At 56.9% G+C, this 22,960-nt stretch overlaps 1 protein-coding gene across 1 annotated transcript in view; it reads right to left on the bottom strand.

Annotated features, from left to right (window-relative positions):
* Positions 1 to 22,960, bottom strand: part of LOC122389107 (golgin subfamily A member 4-like) — a 38,262-nt gene continuing 15,302 nt past the window's right edge. The window contains exons 9-23 of the mRNA XM_043380799.1: positions 21,413 to 21,568; positions 21,131 to 21,194; positions 20,705 to 20,808; positions 19,758 to 19,979; positions 18,162 to 19,141; positions 13,833 to 17,754; positions 8,930 to 12,939; positions 5,639 to 5,751; positions 4,830 to 4,948; positions 4,357 to 4,521; positions 3,939 to 3,968; positions 3,498 to 3,622; positions 2,983 to 3,142; positions 2,574 to 2,663; positions 1 to 605 (exon numbers count right to left, since the gene is read on the bottom strand). Coding sequence (XP_043236734.1) covers positions 519 to 605; positions 2,574 to 2,663; positions 2,983 to 3,142; positions 3,498 to 3,622; positions 3,939 to 3,968; positions 4,357 to 4,521; positions 4,830 to 4,948; positions 5,639 to 5,751; positions 8,930 to 12,939; positions 13,833 to 17,754; positions 18,162 to 19,141; positions 19,758 to 19,979; positions 20,705 to 20,808; positions 21,131 to 21,194; positions 21,413 to 21,568 — 10,347 coding nt within the window. The 3' untranslated portion in view covers positions 1 to 518. The remainder of the gene's footprint in view (positions 606 to 2,573; positions 2,664 to 2,982; positions 3,143 to 3,497; positions 3,623 to 3,938; positions 3,969 to 4,356; positions 4,522 to 4,829; positions 4,949 to 5,638; positions 5,752 to 8,929; positions 12,940 to 13,832; positions 17,755 to 18,161; positions 19,142 to 19,757; positions 19,980 to 20,704; positions 20,809 to 21,130; positions 21,195 to 21,412; positions 21,569 to 22,960) is intronic.

Here is a 22,960-nt window from a genome sequence, read left to right on the forward strand (position 1 = left end):
TAAAGCTGTGTATATATATTTATTCGTCATAGCACACACCGTGATGGACTAGATCACACCCCATAAAGCACTGCAGTAGCACGGACAGGACCACCTCTGCCGTCTCTCCGACACACGGACCGGGCGGGCCGGCAGCGGGAGAGCGCTCCTCAGACTGCCGGCCGCCCGAGTCAGCCACAGACTAGAATCGTCAACAGGACAGGACAGCGGGACATCACAGCGGCACCGGCCGCGCACACGAGCCAGTCACACCGTGCGGGCAGAACTCCTCCGTGACAGCGGGTCAGGGAGGCAGACCGGCCGCCAGCACTGCAGGACACCGCGCGGCGGACAGGGAGGCAGTCTGCCGCCGCGCCGGCCCTCTCTGCCACCGGTCCCGGCTGGGCCGGCCGGCCGTCTGGTGCGGCTGTCGGCCACTCTATTGCGTTGCCGCCCAGAACGCGAGTCTATTGCCGGCCACAGGCCGCGGCTGGTCGGGCCAACCGACTGGGTCGGCTGGGCAGTGGTCGATCGGTCGGCTATCTCCATTTGAACGGAGAAAAGGCGGAGAGCGTGGATCCCACAGAGTCCAGCGTGGAGCCCACCGTCGGCCGGACGGGCGACAGCTGCAACACACCGTCCGTCACACACTGGATACTGGACAGCACAGGCACAGAACGAGACACATAGGACACAATGACATACCAGAGCGTCAGACACTGAATGGAGTCATGAGGGACAGGTAGGGGAAAAGTGCACGACCGTGTCAAACAACGTAGGGATCTACCAAGAGCTGTAGGATCAGTACCTTCATCTTACACATAAGAATGACCATTGCCCATATTTCAGAAAAATCGTTAGTGAAACACTAGTATTCAGAATGTTAGACACACAGGACACGCTCCAGCTGCGCTGCAGCCATAGGCAGAGGACCGGGCGAACGAAAACCAGACAATCATCGCCAACTATCGTCAACTGTTAGTCAACTGTCACCAAATATTAGTCAACGTTCGCAAACAGCAAGTGATATGTAGACATCTACAAATGAACCGCTAGTCAGCAGCTGCAGTGGTCATAAGCGAAATGACCCGATAAGAGGTTAGCGGGCCTGGCCTGGACCCGATGACTTCCAGCTGTTAGTGGGTACTAGGCGCCGACAAAACAACACGGCACAGCGACATCAGAGCTGTCCTTTGTATTATGACCGCCGCGGTGAACCAGGCTGGGGAGGTTCAGAAACTACAGCGGGGTTAACGGTGAGTGGAATTGGGACTACTCGGACGAGGTTCACACCGTGCCCACGGCACCTGGCCCGCGCGTCGCTCAATTCCTGACTAGCGGTCATGTGACCGGCTGCCCGGGGGAGGAGGCTGCCGCTGCTGCTGCGGCCTCCGACTGCTGCTGCTGCTGCTGCTGCTGCTGCTGCTGCTGCTGCTGCTGCTGCTGCTGCTGGGGAGCGGCAGGTCATAGCCCTCAGTCGGACAGGCCACAGCGCTCAGTGCGATTGAGATGGACGGCAGGTTACAGCGCTCAGACAGACCCGGGCGGCAGGTCATAGCGGTCAGTACGACAGCTCTCAGTCCGGTGGAGCCACTCCCACGGGAACGACAGGCCACAGGATATACCCGTCACCAATACTACCATTAGTGATCAAACACAGACTGAAAAGATCACTGAAATCCTCGCCATCAAACGAGCTCGACACACGATTCCCGCCACCAACACAATCGAATCCCAAAACACACACACATGAGCCCGTATCAACGCAAAAGCTCCAAGATAAACACATTGAGCAGCATCAATGAAAACCGCCACCATACGGACTTCGACCCACGACACAAACTTCAGCACACACCATTCAAGCGGAAGCTCGAAGCCGCCTCAACGACACTTCCAGCCCGGATAGCGAAGCGCGACGCCAAATTACGCCGAAAGCGGAAATCGGACGGTACGTGTCACACAGAAGCATATCCCATCACCGATAAGCATCCCATGACAACACACCCAAAGACACACGCGCCCTGGTTACCGGGTTAGTCGCCGGGTGTTCCGCACTGACTGATCAAGGTGCAGCGTGCCTCCTCCACGACTGGGGACGCGACAACGCGGCACACCGCCGTCACAGGTTAGTGCTGCGTTCGTTCGTTATAGGTCTGCGTTCGTTAGCGCTGCGACTGTTGTGGCCGCTATCTACTGTGGTGCGTAGCGGTGTTGCCTTTGCATGACTGTGAGCGCCTGTGCGCATTCGTGCGCGTATGCTTTTCCGTGCGTGAGTGCGGTCACATGCGCGCCCTTCTATGTAACAAATGATTAATTGAGAAAAGACGTGGTTGTCGTTACTAACATAAATAAAAACAGCAAAAAACATTCCACTGCCCCAAAGCCATTCCTTGAGTCGTTCCTAGTGCAAGCAAAAAGGAACAGATTTGCGATACCCAGCCGCTCAACATAATTAGCCCAGCCCCTGTAATCAAAACGTGTCCTAAGCCTTAACATCTTGCCAACAACCGCAGCCCTACCGATGTTTAAGTGGATTTCGTACCACCTAAATCCCCGTTTCCCGCAACGCCGACCGCTGAGTTGGCGTCACTCACCGCCGCCTGTCGATGCTGCTCCTTTTCCAGCACCTTGGCCGTCTGGTCAGAGCTGAATTTGAGCACCGCAGATATCACCTTGGCCAGAGTCTGACGGAGAGGAGGGAAGGAGTGTGTCAGAACCGTGTCTGTGGGAGGGGACCCGGCCTAGACGCGCCCTCCTTGTAGGGCGACTCAACCACCGGATCCCAGTCCGGGATTCCCGTCCAGACCGGCAGATCTCAGACCAGTCCACGGAACTTCAGCGTTTCACCGAACTGGATCCGCGCCAACGCATTCCACCTGAACTGGCCAGACAGTGCCTACCTAAGCAAAGTTACGCCACAGCAACAGCTGGACAGACCGTAACAAGAATACCCCTGCCCACTGTTCGACCATACGGCCTTGGTTCGACCCCGAAATAACTCACCAGCGGCTCCTTTCCCATCATGTACTCGAACAGTATGTTTCTCAGGTACTCCATCTCCGTGTGGGGGTCGAGGCCGGCCTGCTCGCCGTCCGCCGCCGCCGCCGCCGGTACGGACAGGTGCTGCAGCTCCAGTAACCGGCGCAGCTCGGCCACCTCCCGTCTACGGATCACACAAACAGGCGGTTATACGATGAATGCTAAATCAGCGCTCAGGTTAGTAAGCAGGTTGGCTGGCATATGAGCTAGGATGGTCGACAAGCATTAGATGCAATGCAGTGATCTGTAACGACTACAATAAATAATATCCCAGGGAACAATGGAACGTCCACAGCTGACTGAATCTGACATCGAGGTAGTAATTGGTGTTCACCTGGTCACATCTGACACGCTCTGATATTTGAGTAGGCGCCTGCAACAATCGTTAGCACAAGCAACGCGTTATAAATACACACTACATGAAAGAAGACGAGTCGTCTCACCGTTACCAGGCCAGGTCTGGCAGAGATGCTACTCACTTGTGTTTTTTGCGCATCAGTTCGATCTGCCTGTGCTGGGCCAGCACCTGTTTGCGGATCGTCTCCAGGCTGGTGGTGCCGGTTTCGACGGCGGCGGCCGCCATCCGACTGGCCTCGTCCAGCCGCTGTCAACGAGGGCACACAGGCGGTCAGTCAAATGACGGCGGGAATGAAGGTGCTGTCAGTCAGCTAATGACGTGAAGTGGTGGGCTTACCAGTCGGCAGATGCCATGAGATGCTCTGACATCTCCCCTAAAGCCTGGTTCATTCAGATTCTATGATTTTATTTGTAGTCAACTGGAAAATGCGACTTAAGTCAATGCAATCGGAATCACTCAGTACTTGAGCAATACTTGCAATTCACATTTTGTGCTAATCAAGGAAGCAAGAAAGGGCGAACATCAGCACAAACACCAGTCTCCAATTCCGATAAGAACATACCTCATCGTTGGAAGCCGCATCTCCAGACAGCTACAACACAGACAAACTGTAGTTAGTAATGAGCACAAATTAACTAGCGAGCGTAACGGCAAAGGCACTAGGGACGACAAAGACAACTGGGGCATGCCATTCCATCGGTGCGGGGGCGTTTTTAGTTAGTGTGGCCGAGTCTCATCTCGTGCAGCTGCTGGCTCAACTACGATGAATCACGGCACACAGGGAAGAAGGGCTGTTTCTGTCACACTGGGTTAAGTATGGACATCACGGCAAAAGGATCGCACTCATCTGCGTGGCACCTAGGCCCGATTAAGATGCCGGTCAGAAGTTCAGCCCGACGGGCTCTACCACTGTAGATCAGTGCGGATATCACGCCACACAGCACCCCGCCGTCCATTCCGTTCCGTCGTCTTTTCCTCACCCGTCTCTCGGTCTCGAGCTGGTGCTGCAGCTGGTCCAGCTCCTGCCGGCTGTCCCGCGCCGCCCGCTCCACCGTCTCATCCAGCTGGCTGGAGAACTGGGCGCGCAGCTGCTCCAGCTGCTGCTGATAGTCGTCCCGCAGCGCGTGCAGCTGGTCCTCCCGCTCCTGACGTCCGACCAATCGGATAGATGAGCTATCAAGTACCCTTTTACGTTCCCGCATCTACTTTTTACCAAATGTGAGCATTAAAAACGAACATAACGGAAATCGCCATATCATTTCCGATGCTATCGGACCATTTGACGACTTGGGTTATAATCTCCACTCAGCTCATCTCAATTTGATGGCTGAACCATCTCAACTTAACTATTATGTTTAGGTATCCCATCCACGGGTTATCGTTGACAGTTTGGACGTCTCACCATCAACTGCTTTCCGCACCGTTCACGCGTCAGCGGGGAGGGGTCACTGACCTTGAGCTGTGTTCGGGTCAGGTCAATAGCCTCCACCTTCTCGTCGATCTCCCGGTAGAGCGAGCGCACCCTCTCACGGTGCTGCTGGGTCAGGTGGCCCTCGTGGTCCTCGGCCTTACCTGCGGGCGCAGCGGCCGGGTCACTTACGTAACAGAGAAAGTGGAATATAGGGCGGAGCGAGAGGAGGACCGCAGCTGCTTGATACACCAAATTGAGAGCACAACAAGGAACATGCGATAGCAGGGACAGAAATAGCACGAAACATATCAACTGGTCAATCGCAAGCCTTTCGTCGTCTGCTCTTTCGGCACTTCTATGCCGCCTTATTGATCGTGACCTAGCACTCCTAATTGACTTCACACTTAGCAACAGCGCGACAACCCTAGATTCTCATTGACTTTCGCCTAGATCTCGAATAGCTTACGCTTGCTTTGCGAAACAGTCAGAGGTCAATTACTGAGCACAAATGGACCCGGATTTGCCCAATGCATACACAGACGCTGAGTACTGAATAGTAGTAGCTTACGGCGACACGGGTATGTAAGGGGTCGCGCCGCCAATGAAGCGGTTCACTGAGCTGGCGCCGTCAACAGGCGGTGGAAGCTTGATGGAAAATAGAGAGGGAGAGACGGACAGACGAGGATGAAAAGGTGGATGGATGGACTGGGAGGATGCGGAGGGATGGAAGAGGGACTGAGAGTCGGTTAACAGGCGGCGACGGGCAGGATGTGACGGACAGACGTGTACAGACATCCGGGCGGAGAGGACGGGCACGAGCAGAGTGAGACGGCCGGCCGGTGGTCGGTTACCGATGAGCAGCTGGACCTGCCGCTGGTGCGCCTGCTCCTGCTCCCTCAGCCTCAGCTCACAGTCCTCGGTGACGCTGCGCACCACCTGGCGGCTGCTCTCCTCCAGAGACGCACTGCAACAGCGCCATATAACTCAGATCACAGGTACAATTACACTCAGCGCACAAACACAAACACCTGGCGGCTGCTCTCCTCCAGAGACGCACTGCAACAGCGCCATATAACTCAACTCACACACATTCAGTGAATCCGACCACACTCACATACAGAGGGTCCGGCACACCTACAATAACACATGGCGGCTGCTCTCCTCCAGAGACGCACTGCAACAGCGCCATAGAACTCAACTCACACACATTCAGTGAATCCGACCACACTCACATACAGAGGGTCCGGCACACCCACAATAACACCTGGCGGCTCCTCTCCTCCAGAGACGCACTGCAACAGCGCCGGAACACTCAGATCACAGGTACACATACACTAAGCGCACAAACACAAACACCTGACGGCTGCTCTCCTCCAGAGACGCACTGCAACAGCGCCATATAACTCAACTCACACTACCTCAGTGATTCCGACCACACTCACACAAACATCTGACGGCTGCTCTCCTCCAGAGACGCACTGCAACAGCGCGCCGGAACACTCAGATCACAGACTCAGTATCACACTCGGAGCGTCCGGCCCTCACACAAAAAGGAGCATTCAGGGAACCCGATACACTCGAGCCACATAATTACTTTCAATGTCCACAATGCTTCCAAAATGACCCTTAGACCATCGGTAATGCTGAAATCATTCTCCCCACACCTATAAAACATACACAGCGTGGTAATTGCAAACACATTGACCGGCATACCACACAACATTTACCCACAAAGATCAGTGCGTGAGATGTTATCAGTTGCACACCTGCAACATTTCTCGCAAGCAGTTACTCGTGATTGTTTGAAGCCACGGGTCCAATCGAAACCGAGAGCGTTAGTTTATAGCGTTAATGAAGCACCAGTAAAACGCCTTTTGGGCGACCAACGGAGCGAGCGATAGGATGGGCCTTGCACGTGCGAAATTGCGAGGGGGTACCTCCAACTGACTTGTGCACTGCACCCTACTAACCGGTCTTTAGCGATGTGCCAAATTTCAGCGCAATCGGCCTAGCCGTTCTCGAGATCTGGAAGCGGCACACTGCACGTGCGCACGTGCAAGCGGGGTCCAAACTGACTTTTGCACGGCACCCTACTAACTGGTCCCCAACCGCGTACCAAATTTGAGCGCAATCGGCCCAGCCGTTCTCGAGATCTGGGAGCGCCCCCTGCACGTGCGCACGTGCTGTAGCACCCCAACCTTAACACATGCAGATGAATTATCTGATGGAGACCTAACTGTGTACCGAGTTTCAATTCAATCGGCCCAACCGTTGTGCCGTTATTGAGGTTGCAATTTTGGGGGTTCTTAAAAAATGTCCAACTTTACCACGCGCCACGTGCGGTGGTTGGCAAGAACGCATGGTGGCCATCACACCACAGAACTTTTACGTCCAAGTGACATTCAGTAAAGAAGACCGCTTGTCAATCGGATGTCCCGTTCCCAAGATATTAGCTTTTGAAGAGCGTCCCCACGGCCGGCCGGCCGGCCGGCCGGCCGGCCGGCCGCTCATACTCAGGATTTTCCCTTAATTCAGTATGAGACTCCGCTCGCTTCGCTCGCTCCGTAATTAATAGGTTTCTGCGATTAGCGGATAACAACGTGAGAATGAACCAACATCAAGGATAGCAAAATAAACATAAAATAAGTGGTGTTCGCAATGGGTTCAGCAGGCAATGCAAGACTAACATCCAAATTAGAGTTGCAAAATTTCCCTACCGCACTACCGGCATGCCGGTAATTTTTCACTACCGCAGGTTTTTTCGTGGTATCTGGCATGTCTTACCGGTACCATGCCGGTATTTTTGATTTTGCACAAAAAAACACCAGCATATGATTCAAACTTTGGACACTAAGAGGCTATTGAATTGTAATAAGTTGGACAATGGGTGGCTGCTGGGTGGGGCGGTTACTGAAATTGCCAAAATGTGGCATCTCATGTAGGGGTAAGCCAGAATCAGGAATGCAGGTTCTTTAGTATGCCGGTAATTTGGCGGTTTTTTGCTTGGGGCGTGGTAGCAAGCCGGTATCCCAGAAAATGTTTGTGGGGCGGGGCGGTGCCGGTAGCAGCCCATCGGGAAAACTTTGCAACTCTAATCCAAATCAAATCCCATCTTACTCGGTCAATTCAAAACTGAGTTTAACGGAAGGGGCACTTTTTGAATTTAGAATAGACAATTGCCATTGCCCGAAGAGTTCAGTTTCAGTAAGGTAGGTATTATCGACGACGCTACAGTTCATGTGATATATTTTTATATATATTTTGTTCTGACAGTCCGTGGGAGCCAGCCATCAGGGATCCGAACGTTTGACAGCCGTTCCACTGACGCCCATAAGTCCCCCGAGGCCCGGCTGCCAACCCCCACGCAGTGCCTCGCGTGACGCCACCACAATGTATCACAGTCGGCCCGACAGCTCGACGGAAATTAGCAGATTGCTAACGAATTGATTTCGGAAATATGACGGCCCGTTTGATTATGGCATGTCATTAGAATGACATTTCGCGTCTACCCTTGTCACGGACGGTCCCGCATGTCGCGGTGGCGAAGACTGGATTGGGCTGCACTGTCCGCCAGAGCGCGCAGCTGCCCACATGGTACCGAGAAACAGGGTCCAATTTCCGGCACAGAGCGGAAGGCAGAGGCCGATCTAAGGCCACACGTCTAATGCAACCGGCAGCACGGCTCCTGGCCACTAAGTGTTTAAAGTAAACGCGACGGTGGCTGACGGTATACGTAACTATACTTTGAGGTACACGAACTGTACAGTTATGCTTGCAGCATTCGAAACTGAAAAGTGAGAGGGAAATATAATTACCCATATAACAAAACGTCATTTCAAGTAGAGCGGCTCCTTTAAAAATTGTAGAACTGGTTATTAATAGGCGTTAAGTGGAGTTAACAAAACACAAATATGCATACAACACAGTACAGCACACAACATAACACAGCACAGCGCAGCACAACATCCCCGGGAGTGGAACTGCAGGCAAGCAGACGTGAGCCGACAGACATTGGCAGCCATCGTTAATCGGTGTACAGCGGAGCCACAGCTGCGGGGAGGGGGAGCGGCTCGCAGCTCACATGCAGCCTACCGCCCGGCCACGGCGCGCGCCGTCCGTCCGCAGCGCGGTAACCAACTCACTTGGCCTTGTCTCTCTCGGCGTCGAGCAGCCTCTGCAGGTCGGCGCGCTGCTCCTCAGCCGCCTGCTGGTCCGCCCGCAGCTGCTGTAGCTCAGTCTCCAGCTCGGCAGACCGCTGACGCAGCTGCTGCAGCTCGTCCGTCGCCGGCCCGGGCGGGCCAGCCTCGCACAGCCGCGCCTGCACCGCAGACACGGCGTCCGCCTCGTCCACCGGAACCGGAGGACGCTCAGCCACCCCGACCCCGTCGTCAGCGACCGGTGCAGCCCGCTCCAGCTGCTGCAGCCGCTCCGCCAGCGCCTGCTTCTCCTCAGTCATGGCACTGAGCAGCCGCTCGGCGCCGGCCGCCCGCTCGCCGGCCTGCGCCAGTTGCTGTTCCAGCTCGGTCACCCGCGTCTCCAGCGTTCGCTTCTGCTCGGAGAGCTGCTCAGAGTCGGCCAGCGCAGCGGTCGCGCGCGCAGCCTCCTCCTCCAGCTGAGCGAGCCGCCGCTCCGAGTCACCGCGGCTCTCGAGCGCCTCCTGCTGGGCGCGCTCGGCCGCGTCCCGCTCCTTGGTGGCCTCTTCCAGTCGCTCCTCCAGTCGTTCTCGCTCATTCTCGGCGTCACGCAGCTTCTCCTTCCAGTCGTCCAGGTCTCGCTCGACACTGACCTTGCCGGCTGTTAGCGTCTTCAGCTCGTCACGCAGTCGGCGAACGTCTACCTCCAGCTGTTCTCGGGTGGCACGCAGAGTGCCAAGCTCGTTCTGGCCGTTCTTCAGCTGAATATCGGCCTGCTCGGCGCGCCGCTCCGCCTCCTGTCTGTCGACCAGTCCCTGCTCCAGACGACGCTCGAGCTCGGCGCTGGCGGAGCTGGCAGTCGCGTACTGGCGCTGTTTCTCGGCGAGCTGATTCTCGACCTCGGTCAGCCGGCGCTCCAGGTCGTCACGGGTCTCACCAGCTGCCCTCAGTTCGGCGGTACTGCGCTCCAGCTGCGAGCGCACCGAGACAGTCTCCGCGCGCGCCTCTTCCAGACTGGCGATCAGCTCTGTCAGCTCCTCCGTCTTACCGGCCTGAGTGGCGCGCTCAGCAGACAGCTCAGCAGTCAGCTCGGCCGCCGCCGCCTCGGCCCGCTCGAGCCGTCCCTCCCGTTCAGTCACTTCCGCCGACAGCCGGCCCTCCTGCTCCTGCAATGTAACTCTCAGAGCAATCAGCTCGGCTTCCCGCTCTGCAGCCACGACACGAACAGATTCCAGCTCCGACGTGGTCGTGTCTCGGTCCGTTCTGACAGCATCCCGCTCTGCTACTGCCGCTGCCAGCTCAGCTTTGGTCAACTCCAGCTCTGACGTGGTCTTGTCGCGGTCTGTTCGAATCGTGTCTCGTTCTGCTACAGCTGTCGCCAGTTCTGCCTCCCGTTCGGCAGCTGTGGCTCGTACAGACTCCAGTTCCGAGCTGACAGACTCTCGGTCTGAACGGACCGCGTCCCTCTCCGCCACAGCCGCCGCCAGCTCGGCCTTCGTCAACTCCAGCTCTGACCTGGCTGCGTCCGCAGAGGCCGTGAGTGCCGATATACGATTCTGAGCTTCGACCAGCTGAGCGTTCAGTGCGGCCACCCGCTCGGCTCCGGCGGCAGACTCAGCCTCCAGCGCAGCGCAGCGACTAACGAGCTCCTCCAGCCTGGCAGACCTTTCCTGCAGTTCATTGGTGAGGGTCTGCTGGCTCTGAGCATCGGTCTCACGCTCACCGAGGGAGGCAGCCAGCTCAGCCGACTTTTGTTCCAGAAGTTTCTCCAGCTCCCCGACACGATTCTGTAACGCAGTCTTTTCCGCAGCAGTCGACTCCAAACTGGACGCTCCCTGTTTCTGTTCGTGTTCTAACGATCGGATTCTCTCATCGATAGTCACCTTCTCTGAGACTATCGCTTCTTTTTCAGCAACCTTTTGTTCGAGCTCTTGCCGCAGTGTTTGCATTTGCGATTCAACGTCTGCCTTTTCTGCTTGCAGAGAGCTTAGCTCATCGGTTTTCTTGGCATATTCAGCTTCGACGCTTTGTAGTTTATTGGTAAGCTGCTCAATCTCAGTGCGGCTCGTTTCGACCTGTCGCTGTCTTTCTCCGTCCGCTTCTTGGAGTGCTCTCAGCTCTGCCTGCACAGAGTCAACCCGGGCGACCGCCTCGTCCCGGGCGCTCTCTGCCGCCGCGCGCTGTTCGGCAGCCTCTGTCAGCTCGGCCTGTAGTGACTCAGCCCGGCCAACCGCCTCGTCTCGGGCGCTCTCTGCCGCTGCACGCTGCTCGGCCACCTGAACCAGCTCAGCAGCACGCTGTTCGGCAGCCTGTGTTAGCTCGGCTGCGCGCTGTTCAGCCGCTGTCAGCTGCTCCTCGGCGGTCTGGAGGCGACCCGACAGATCTGATGATGATGTCTCCAGTTCTACCAGCCGCGCCCGGACAGCAGACAGCTCCTGATCGGCATCGGCTTGTCTGCTCTTCAAAGCGCATTGCTCTTCCTCGGCTTCAGCGAGCTTGCTCCTGAGTTCCTTCTCTGACTCACCATTGGCTTCCATTGTGGCCTTGAACTTTGTCGCTTCTTGCTTCGCGTTTTCTTGACTGGCCCGAAGCGTTTCTGTCTCTTGTTCTGCTGCCACCAGTTTCACCTTGAGCTCTACGGTTTCCTGGTTCGCGGTCTCCAAGCTCGCCTTTAAATCAGTAGTTTCCTGTTCCGCTGTCTTTAACTTCGCCTCAAGCTCAGCTGCCGTCCCCTCTGAAGTCTCGAGTTTTACCTTCAGCTCCGAAGATGCCTCTTCAACCGCATCCAGTTTCGCCTGAGCGTCCGTTCCTTTTTGCTCAGTTTCAGCCAGCTTTGTCTCGAGTTCTGCTGTTCTCCGTTCAGCCGTTTCCAATTTGGCCTCCATTTCTGTCACCTCCTGCTTAGTTGCCGACAGCTGCGCTTTCAAATCTTCTTTCTCCTGAGAAGACAGTTCAACACTCGAATTCAGGTCTGCTGTAACTTTGTCAGCGCCTTCCAGTCGCTCCTGCAGCTTCGATTTCTCTTGCTTTACTTCTTCGAGAGAAACCTTCAAATGTGTCGTCTCATCAGTCGCGGCATCCAGTTTGGTTTGCAATTCTGAGCTTTCACCCTTCGCTGTTTCCAAAGCAGCCTCTAATGCTTTTACATTTTCAGAGGCATGTTCTAGCTCGGTGCTGAGCCGGCTTTGCTCCTTTTGTGCCGACTCTACCTCTGTGCTAAACCGGCTTTGCTCCTGCTGTGCCGTCTCCCGCTCAGTGTTTAACCTCGTCTGCTCTTGCTGTGCCGTCTCTAGCTCCGCGCTAAGTCGGTTTTGTTCCTGTTGCGCAGTGTCCAGTTCCGTGCTAAGGCGGGTTCTCTCCTGCTGTGCCGACTCTAGCTCTGTAGTTAGCCGTGTTTGCTCCTGTTGTGCCGACTCCAGCTCTGTAGTTAGCCGGGTTCGCTCCTGCTGTGCCGACTCTAGCTCTGTAGTTAGCCGTGTTTGCTCCTGCTGTGAAGTCCCCAGTTCAGCGCTAAGACGGGTTTGTTCCTGTTGCGCTGTCTCCAGCTCCGTCTTTAGTCGTGTTTGCTCCTCTTGGGACGTCTCCAGCTCACTGGTTATCCGAGCTCTATCCTGCTGGGCTGTCTCCAGCTCCTGATTTAGCCTGGTCTGTTCCTGCTGAGCGGTCTCTAGCTCCTGATTAAGCCTCGTCCGCTCCTGCTGAGCGGTCTCTAGCTCCTGATTTAGCCTTGTCTGCTCCTGCTGTGCCGTCTCCAGCTCGGCTCTGAGCGCGTCCCGCTCGGCCTGCGCCTCCTCCTGGCACTGTAGCACGTCACGCTGCGCCTGCTGCTGGCTCTGTACTCCGGCTGCCTCCGTGTGCACTAACCTGGTGTGCAGCTGGTCGGCCGTCTGCTGCAGGGCCGCCAGCTCGGCCGCCAGCCGCCGGTTGGCGTCCTCGGCCAGCGCCGCCTGCGAGTCGAGCGCCGCGCTGGCCGACTGCAGCTCGTCGATCCGCGCCGCGCGCTCCTCACTCTCCCGGCGCTGAAACGAGCACGGAACGGGCGTCAGACGGACGGAGTAAACGGACGGACAGACGGCGATAATTTACCAGCTTTTAACAATGGATATTTATCGGTAAACTGATTTGCAAAAATATTTGTTATGAATCAGGCATATTTCAGGCACATGTCAAATTAACTGACAATTATAGACCATAGTCAAAATAAAGTTTCAAGGACATCAGAAGGTGCACACAAATTACCAATAAATAAGGTATCGTCGACACATTTCTAATGGACAGACACATAAAACAGTAACGCACAACGCTTGAAAGCATCAAGTGTTGGACTAGGGACAGCTCTGTTGTCAGCGCCAAACACATCGTTCATAGAGCACATCAGTCACAGGGTAAAGGGCACACGCAGTCGCGGCTGGTGAGGTCAATGGTACAGGCCGTTAGTCAAAGGGGAATAGGGATAAGCTGACTAGGGTACGTAAAAAATGTCCAAAGATTGCCCAAAATCAGGCTCAATCTGACCAGATGATGTACTCGACAGCTCTAGTATGATTGGACCCATAAAAATTGGAGGTTATTTCAACGAATCTGAATTTGAGCATTGCAATACTTGGAGGCATTTCAAGCATACACGAAAGCACACGTTGGTCTTAAGTTTCTAGTGTAAGCTACATCTGTACTTGGTATTCAGTAGTCACGCTTGGCTCCAATCCAATGGCTAATTGAGAAACTACGGGGTCCACAGGTTGCAGGCAGGACTTAATGCTACTTCAGCGCCGGTCTCGGTCGGTGCAGGTCTTTATGCGGGGCGCACACTCCACTGTTACGCTGGCGCGGCACTCCAGGCGTAGTTGCTGCTGTTAGTCACACGGAGGAGTTCGGACGGCTGCTGCGCCGGTCGGCTCTAGGCCCGACTGACCTCGTCACCGTCCTCGTCCCCAGCGCCGGCCAGGTAGCTCTGACTGCGCACCAGGGCGGCCAGCTCCTCGCGGTGCTCCTGCTCCAGCGCCTGCTCGCTGAGCTGGTGCCGGCGCCGCGCCTCTGCCAGCTCGGCCTCCAGCGCCTGGAGCCGGCCCTCAGCCGACGCCAGGCTGCGCTGGTACTTCTGGCGGCCCTCCTCGGCGCGGCAGCTCAGCTGCTGCACGCGCTGCTCGTACTCGTCGCGCAGTCGGCGCACGCTGGCTTCGTGCTGGCTCTGCAGTCGCTCCATGGCCTGGCGGTGCTCGGCGGTGACCGCCGACAGGCGCGCGTCCGCGTCCGACTGCGCCTCGTCGAAACACTGCTGCCGCTGCGTGGCCAGCTGCTCCAGCTCGAGCCGCGTCCGCTCCAGCTGCTGGCTGAGCTCGTCCAGCTGCCGCCGGTGCGAGGCGATCAGCTCGGCGATGGTGTGGTCACACTGGGAGCGCAGCGCCGCCAGGGCCTGCTGCAGCGCCTCCAGACGCTGCTCGTAGTCGCAGCGCAGTCGGCTCAGCTCCACGTGGTGCGCCAGGTCCTGACTCTTGAGCAGGCCGTTCAGCTGCTGAATTTTCGCCTGCATGGTGTCGATCGAAGTCCGCATCGTCTCCCGCACCTCCGTCAGCTGGCTGATGAAGCGCTCCTTCTCCTCCTGTAGCTTCCGCGCCAGCTCCGACTCCCTGGCCAGGAAACGCTCGCACTCGGTGTGGAGCCGCGTCTTGGCGGCTGCCAGCTCTCCACTAACCGCTCGCAGCGCGGTCTCCTTGGTTCGCACCAGCTCCTGCATTCTGTCCACCTCCGCGCGAGCATCCGCCATCTCGTCCTGGTTGGTCTTCAGCTCCGCCAGAAACACAGCAATCTCCTCGTTTTTGTTGGTGATCTCTCGAAGATATTCCTGCAGACGCTCGTCAAACTCCTCCGTCTTAGCGGCCATTTCTTCGCGTTGATTGTCCAGCACTCGGCGCAGGTGGGCCTTGTCGTCTTCTGCTCGCCGCAGCCGCTCAGTGGTTTCCTCCAGGGTGACGGAGGTGTTTTCATACACCAGCTGAAGTGCGTCGAACTCTGCACTCAGACGACTGCGCTCCTCCTCCAGGGCGGCGGTGACGGATGACACGGTGTCGGAGGCGGAGGCCGTGGAGTCTGGCGTAGGGGCGGGCGTGGGTTCAGACGCTGTAGCAGCGGTTGTTGAGTCGGGTACGTTAGAAACGGTTGCTGAGTCTGTCGCGATGGTTGGGAAGGTCGCAGAATCGGGTGCGGCGGCTGCCGCCTCCAGCATCGCCTTCTCAGCCGCCACCTGCCCCAACTCCGCCCGTAGTGCGTCCATTTCAATGGAGCAGGCGCTGAGCGCCGCCACCAGCCGGTGGTTGTCGTCGGCCAGCTCCTCAGAGCGCCGCGTCAGCTCACTGAGCCTACCCTGCTGCAGTAACATCATCTCGTCCAGTCCTGCGCCGAGCTGACTGCCCTGGGCCGACTCCTCGGCCTCCGGGTCTCTCGGCTCGGAGTCCGAGCTGCTCTGGCGCAGACGCAAACGATCCAGTTCGGCAGCGGTCTGCTCCAGCTCGGCGGCCAGAGCGGTGACGCGCCTCTCCGCCGCCTGACAGCGAGCCTCCAACTCCACATTCAGCTGGTGTAAATCTTGCGCCTTCAATGGTGCCTCACTGTCCTGTCTAGCCGACTCCAGCACCGGGGGATGGTCACTCTTAGGAACCGCTTCACACAGCTCTACTTTTTCCACAACATTCGGACATTCCACTAACTCGGTCACTTCTTTGTCCCCAGCATCGCCTACTGGAGGCACAAGCTCCTGACACAATGACTGATCTGAAGACATCACCTTCTCCTCCTGCTCCACTTGTGTGCTCTCTACGGACGGGGCCTCACTTGCTAAAGGTTTCACAGCACTCGCACTCACTAATTGCTCCTCTAGAGAAGCATTCTTGGCACGCAGCTCCTGCATACTACACCGAAGCTGCGCTACTTCCGTCAACGTCTGATTCAATTTCTCCTCGAAGTTTTTTTTAAGCTCTTTTTCGGCATTGAGCTTCCTGTCGATCTCGACATTAACAGCGCGCAGTGACGCGGTGAGCTCCTCCTGACGTTTCACCTCGGACTCCAGACTGTCGTAGTTGGTTTTCAGCGTGCTGATCTCGTACTTGTAGCAGTCAATCAGCTCCGACTGCTCTTTGAGCTGCTGTTTGAAGAGCGCGATCCTGGCTGCCAGCGTGTCCTTGTCGAGGCCGGCGTCGGCGATGTCACGGTCGACCCGCTTCCTATCCGTCTCGACCGCTGCCAGCTGGGTGGCCAGCTCGGCGGCGCAGCTCCGCTCCGACTCCACCTGGCCACGCAGCTCGGCGTTCTCCTCCCTCAGCTGGATCAGCACCGAGTTGGTGTCCGAACAGAGCGCGTCCATCTTCAGCGAGACATCGTCCTTGTCTCGCTGCTGCTGCTGCAGCCGCTCCTGGAGACACTTCTTCTCCAGCTCGATCAGCTGCCGCTGCCGGGCCGCCTCGTCCAGCTGCGCCTGCAGCTCGGCCAGCTGCAGACGGTACGTCTCGGACACCTTCTGCAGACCGGCCAGCTCACTGCGCAGCGCGGCGTCGTCCGTCTCCGAGTCTCCGGCGGCAGGCTCAGGGTCGGCGCCGGCCGGGTCCGCCTCTGCCGCGTCTGTGCTGTCCGCCGGCCGGTCGTCCGACGAGCCCAGGTCACGACACTCGGCCTTGTACGTCTCGATCTCGCGGCCGAGTTTCTCCAGCGCCTGCATCATGTCCCGCTGCTCGTGCTCCTTCTTCTCGATGCCGGTCTCCAGCTGGGCGCGCAGCTGTGCCTTCTCGGCCATGGCCTGGTCCAGCTTGTGCTGCAGCTGCTCCAGGGAGTGTCCCTGCTGCTGCACGCGCTCCAGCCGCTCCGTCAGTGACGCGCGGATACTCTGCACCTCGTCCTGCACCAGACTGAAGTCGGCCTGGATGCCGGTCACCTCGTCCTTGGTCACAGCGTGCAGGCTCTTCAGCACCTTGACGCGGTCCCGGTGCTTGCGGCCTCGCTCGCGCTCGAAGGCCAGCTCGCCCTTCAGGTTCTGGTTTTCATTCTCGACCAGTTCGACCTTGAGGGCGATTTTCTCCATCTGGAGCAGCCGGCTGGTCAGTTTCTCGTTGGAATCCTGCAGCTGATCAGCGCGCTGTTTCTGGGAGTGAAGCTTGGCCTGCAGTCGGCTCACCTCCGCCGACAAACGCTGAACGTCTGGCCTGAAACCCTCAGACATCTCGTCAATGTCGCTCAGGTCGCTTACCGTCGACTCGAGCTCGCTGCGCGCCGTGCGCAGTGCCTCGTCCAGCTCCGTCTTCTGGGCGTCGCGCTCGTCTCGAGCTTGCTCGGCGGTCTCGGCGCGCTGTCGCAGCTCGGCCAGCTCGCGCTCGCGCTCGGCCAGAGCCTGCTCGGCGCGCTGCCGGTCGGCGTCGGCGGCTGCCGAGAGCGCCGCCACCTTCTCCTCGAGGCCGCGCTTGGCGTCGCTGAGAGCGGCCGCCTGGCTGCTGAAGTCGCCGAGCCGGGCGGCGTTCAGCTCGAGCTGGGCGCGCAGCTCGGCCAGCTGGTCGTCCCGCTGCTGGCGCTCGCCGCCCAGCTGTCCGTTCAGCCGGTCCCGCTCGACCGCCAGCGCCGCCGCCGACCGGCTCTCAGCCTCGTACTTGCTGCTCAGCTCGCCCAGGCTCTCCTCCAGCGAGCGAACCACGCCCGAGAGCTGCTCCATGCGCCGCTCGAGCCGCCGGCGCTCCTCAGATGTCTCGGCAGAGTGGCGCCGCTCGGCCTCCAGCTGGGCGCGCAGCTCGGACACGACTGTCTCGTGCTCGGCCGCGCTGTCCGCCCCCGCCTGCGACTGAGACTCCAGCTTGGCGCTGGAGGCATAAAGAGTTACACGTTACCATCACTTATGGGTACAACACAATATGCTCACAGTCACCTACTACCCAAGTAACAACAATACAGCAATAAAAGTAACAATACACACAAACGTGCTGAGAATTCGGATTAAGAAGAAACGGGGCAATCTGTTCTAGCCGGGTGCCAGGTACTATAATTAACCCGCCATCAATCACAACAAAATAGCATCTGAAAACACTACCCGGCCCAGTAAGAAAAAAAAAACTTCCGTAAGCAGTAAGTACTCCCCAATAAATATCAAAAGGTTTTTGTACCGGAGGACAGCAGGGGAACAGTCCATATTGTGTATGGGTGGGGTGGGGATGGGGGGGGGGGGGGGGGGGCTGGCCACAGCAAGGCCAGTGTGTGTGTGTCACGTCACCTGTACTCTGCGCTGGCACTCTGTCGGGCTGCGGCCACCTCACTCTCTAGCTGGGCGGCAGCTTGACGCTGAGCTTCCTCTAGACGAGCGTCGGCGGCCTTCTGAACCTCCTCCAAACGAGCCTCGGCAGCCTTCTGAGCCTCCTCTAAACGAGCGTCAGCGGCTTCCTTAGCGGCCTTTTCAGCCTCCTCCAGACGGGCGTCGGCAGCCTTCTGAGCTTCTTCTTTCCGGGCATTGGCAGCCTCCTCAGCCGCCTTCTTGGCCTCTTCTACACGAAGCTCAGCGGCCTCTTGAGCAGTCTTCTTAGCCTCTTCTACCCGAGCATCAGCAGCCTTTTCAGCTTCTTCTACACGTGAGTCGGCGGTCTTCTTAGCTTCTTCCACCTTGGCTTCAACGGCCTTTTCGGCTTCTTCTACCCGGACGTCTGCTGCCTTCTTAGCAGCCTCCTCGGCTTCTTTCACCTGAGCATCAGCAGCCTTCTCAGCCTCTTCAACGCGGGCGTCGGCATCTTTCTGAGCCTTCTCCAAACGAGCCTCCGCTTCCTTCCGGGCCTCTTCTAGCTGGGCTTCAGTCTCAAGACGAGCCTGCGCTCTAGCTTCTTCCAGCCGAGCCTCAGTCACAGTCGCTGTTTCTACGGCAGGCTGATCGGCTTTCATTTCAATTTCTTCAGTGACCTTTTCGTTCTGAGCCTCAGTTTCATTACTGACTTCTTTCACCACCTGTTCTGCCTTAGCGTCTAACTCTGCCTTGGCTGTATTTAATCTAGTCTGCAACTCTTCAGCTTCCGCTATTTTTGCGTCGGCCTCTTTTCGGACTTCCTCTAGCTTGGCCTCGGCTTCTCTGCGGCTCTGCTCGAGCTTGGCTTCGGCGTCTTTGTTGGCCTGCTGCAGACATTCCCGGGCTTCGTCCCGGGCCTGTTCGGCCTGTCTCAGACGGGCCTCTAGGGCCACTTGCTCAGCTCGCAGCGCGTCTATTATGTCCTGAAACAAATAGAGTACCTACCGTCATACTAGGGACGAAGCAAGCAACAACGACAAGCTGAGAAATAACATGGTCCAGAACGGACAAACAGAAAACATCACAGAAAACTGCATGTCAGTCAAACAGGTCACACGGTAGGGAGCCAGAAAGGAAGCCGTTAGCCAGCCGCACACCCTACTGATTGATACTGAATGACAAAGGCAGACGAAAATAGCTCAGAAATCCAAGCAATGTGTGGTTAACTGCCAAACCTCAGCCGTTTCCCGCGTCGCCGCTCGGAATCGGGACGGACGGCCCACGAATTTCCACAACATGGGAACGCGAGAGTTCAGGCTAAACCTCCGCAAACATCTTCTGGCAAAACAACAAAAGAGTAGCGCGATGCACAGATGTGACGTGAGCTGAGTGTGTGTGCGTAAATGTGTGTGTTAGTTGTGCAACTGAATCCCAATGTTCCGTTTTTATGACATGTCAATCATAATAGCCATGTGTTCATGGACCGATTGCACGATGTAAATACAAATACAAATACAAATACGAATCAATCCTGCCCTGATCACAGTCAATAGGCCCTCCATCTGGCGTCTCACCGAGCTCCCTATGCCGCTCTCTTACCGCTGTGCTGTCGTCCGGCGGCTGCTCGCGACCGGCAGCTGCCGCCTCGCGCTGCAGCTGCTCCGTCTCGGCCGCCAGCTGCAGCTGGTCGTCCTTCTCTCGTATCTCTGCCCGCAGTTCGTCCTCACGCAGCTGCAGCCGGCGGCCCCACTGTTCGGCCAGGCGCGCCTCCAGCTCCTGCTCCAGCAGACGCAGGGCCTCCTGCTTGGCCCGCGACAGCTCCTGGCGACACAACAACGAAAATTACGTTTTTTTCTCAAGAGCCGAAGGAATTCGAAAGGTGTAGATGACCGTAACAATATAAGCGTCTTACAAGATATTCTCATTGACGGTGTGGTTTTGGTTAATGCGATATAACTATATACCTTACGGGCTTACAAGGCGACTGAGGTTCCTCTTTCATTTTGGCTATCGGTCTAAAATAGAAACATCGAGGCCTACAAAATATTTCATAGCCGGTTTATTTATTTGCTGTGGACAGCGGGCGTCTGGCCAGCGACTTCAGGGGACGGCTGCCATCGGTGGCCGGTGCCAGATCGGCCGGACCGGAGTCACCTCAGCGGCCCGGCAGCTGGCCAGTTGGTCGGGCCGGGTCCCGGCCAGGCGGTCAGAGGAGGGACACTGAATTCCGACACGGACACCAGGCGAGAACATGGGGAGACAGGAGAGCGAGCGGGGCTCGAGACATAAGAACGCGGGAGGGAGGCCAGAGGGAGGAGAGGGAAGACTGTCACTGTTGTACCGTCGTCGTCCGCCAGACCTGTGCTGTCACCAACACGTCTGGCAAGGAGGTTGAATGACAAGACCCTACAGACCCACAAGCGCCAAACCGGCTGATGGCAGTAAACCGCAATCTACAAGTACACAGCACAGGACCCTACAGACCCACCAGCACCAGACCGGCTAATTGCGGTACACTACAGACCCTACAGACCCTACCGACCCACCTGGACAAGACCGGCCTTTTCTTCCTCGGACAGTCGCTCCACCTCCTCCAGCTGATGGCGGTGTGTTTCGCGCAGCTGGCTCGTTTCCGTTTCGAGTGTGGCAACTGTGACAAGATAATGGATAAAATATAAGGTTGCATCGTTGCTGTAGCGCTGACGATGTGTGCCAGCTGACAGTCAAGAAACGAATGCTGTTTACAAGATCCTCTAGAAGTGTATTGCCACAACCTATGACCTGGAATTCGCTCGAAATTTACGTTTGGCCCTCAGATACTTTCTCCACAGCTCATGGTTTCCACATTTCATATCAACATGTCCTTTTCTGTTCATACAAAAATAGCACACTGCCTGCAAGGTTTTGGATGAGGAATTCAGCATAAAAGTGCTTGTCATGTAGCAAAGTCTAGTCAGCCTAAAATGGATTACCTCGACTTTGAAGCTGCTCCAGCGCCTTTCGTTTTGATTCGGCATCCTCTTGGAGTTGACGAACCTGAAAAACGAAACACGGTCACACCTCCGTAGGCCAATTAGTTCCATATACACTCATAAAAAACTCCCACATATTGTCATAATATGTAGCCCGTCGATTAACCACACACCGACTGTGCAGGAGTGAAAAGAAGTGCGAGCCTACACAGTTCAGATAACAAACAACTGCACTACCGCTGGCTAACAAGAACCCTCTTTAGCGATGACTGCCCGACTGACCTGGGCCTCCTTGAGCTCCAGCTCCTGGTGCATTTTGGCCTTTTGTTCGGCGGTGGTCATGGCGCTCTCCTGTTGCTGCTGCTGTGCCGAGCTCATCGTCTGGCGGAGGTCGGTCACCACGGCTTCCAGGCGCTCCAGCTCACTGCGGTGGGCCTCCTGTCGATACAACACACAGACAGTTAAGTACAATTAGACAGACAGACAACCAGATAGACAGACAGATAGACACAGACAGATGGGACAGCACGGCTTTCAGTTGTTCCAATTTACAGCGGTGTTTTCAGTGCGATTGTAAATAAAACACTGGACCATCAGACACAGTCAGAGCGAATACCAGCGACGTCGCAATGTGCTGGAGAGGCCCGTCTCCAGCACATTGCGACGCATAAGACATTCTGTATGTGCCCACTTTCAGTCAGATTGTCAGACATAGACAGATTGAACACCAATGCCTCCAGACATTCGAGCTAACGAACATTTGTCACATATCACAACTCACACTCGTCACATTCCGTTTGTGCCGACATTTTTTCTGACAATGTTTCAGAATTGGTTTGGGCTCACTGCACTAGTGACTAAGGCCGGGTCCTTGGCGGTGCTATTCTGGTGCGATGCCAGTTCTGCCCAGATTCCATCCGTCACCGCGTTAGATAGGCAGCGGCAGATCTGTGTCACAGTCGACAGTGGCGCCTCTTGCGGCCGCCACAGCAACCACGCCCACCTGTTGCCAGCTTCTGCCGAGACCGTTCGTTGGACCCGGGACGGCTGTGACAGCTGACGATGTGAGTCCCCAGGGCCGGGTCCCTCTGGTCAGGGTATGTCAGCAGCCAGTGTGTTTCCCCAGGGATCGAACCAAGCACGCCTGACGCGTCTCTCACGGCACCTGTTAGCGATGCGCGTATTCAACGGCGTGTCGAACTACGCTTCTCCAACAGACAAGGTCGTCGATGGGCCGGGGCCGCCGGAGGGAGGCCTGCCGGCTGCCTCAGTCAGCTGTTGTCTCTGGCACCGGTCCCGGCCGCATTGCTGGCCAGACCCGAAATACGGCGGCCGTGGCCGGTGAGCGAGAGACTGGCCGGCGGCGGACGGCGGTCACGGTCAAAATACGCGGCGAACCACCAGGGGGAAATCACGGTCAACATGCACGGCGGACTTCCGCAACCAGCGATCAAAGCCAAAAGGCAGAGCCCGTACTGACTTCGGTAGACGGAAAAAAATCGCTGACGGTGACAGCACAGTGCGGTGGGCTGCCGTGGATGTCGGAGAGACGGGGGCTGTCAATGACATTTGTGCGGGAGGGCAGGAAACATTCCGACCGAGTGATTTGAGAAGACTCGAAACCACGGGACTCCGGTGAGCGGAAAGGTCAAATATTGTGAGTTGCTGACGACGCAAGGGGCGCCGACCGGCGGTTCTACCCAGTTCAACTGGCTACACCATCAACTGAATTGCTGAGATAAACATATGTGTCTGTGGGGAGTATGTTAATCTCGAGGGACGACCAATTGTGCTTTGAAGCAAACCAGTGAAGAGGAAAGTAGTGTAGTA

The sequence above is a fragment of the Amphibalanus amphitrite genome, unplaced genomic scaffold (genome assembly GCF_019059575.1).
Source record: "Amphibalanus amphitrite isolate SeventyFive unplaced genomic scaffold, NRLGWU_Aamphi_draft 000344F_arrow, whole genome shotgun sequence".
Taxonomy (NCBI): Eukaryota; Metazoa; Arthropoda; class Thecostraca; order Balanomorpha; family Balanidae; genus Amphibalanus; species Amphibalanus amphitrite.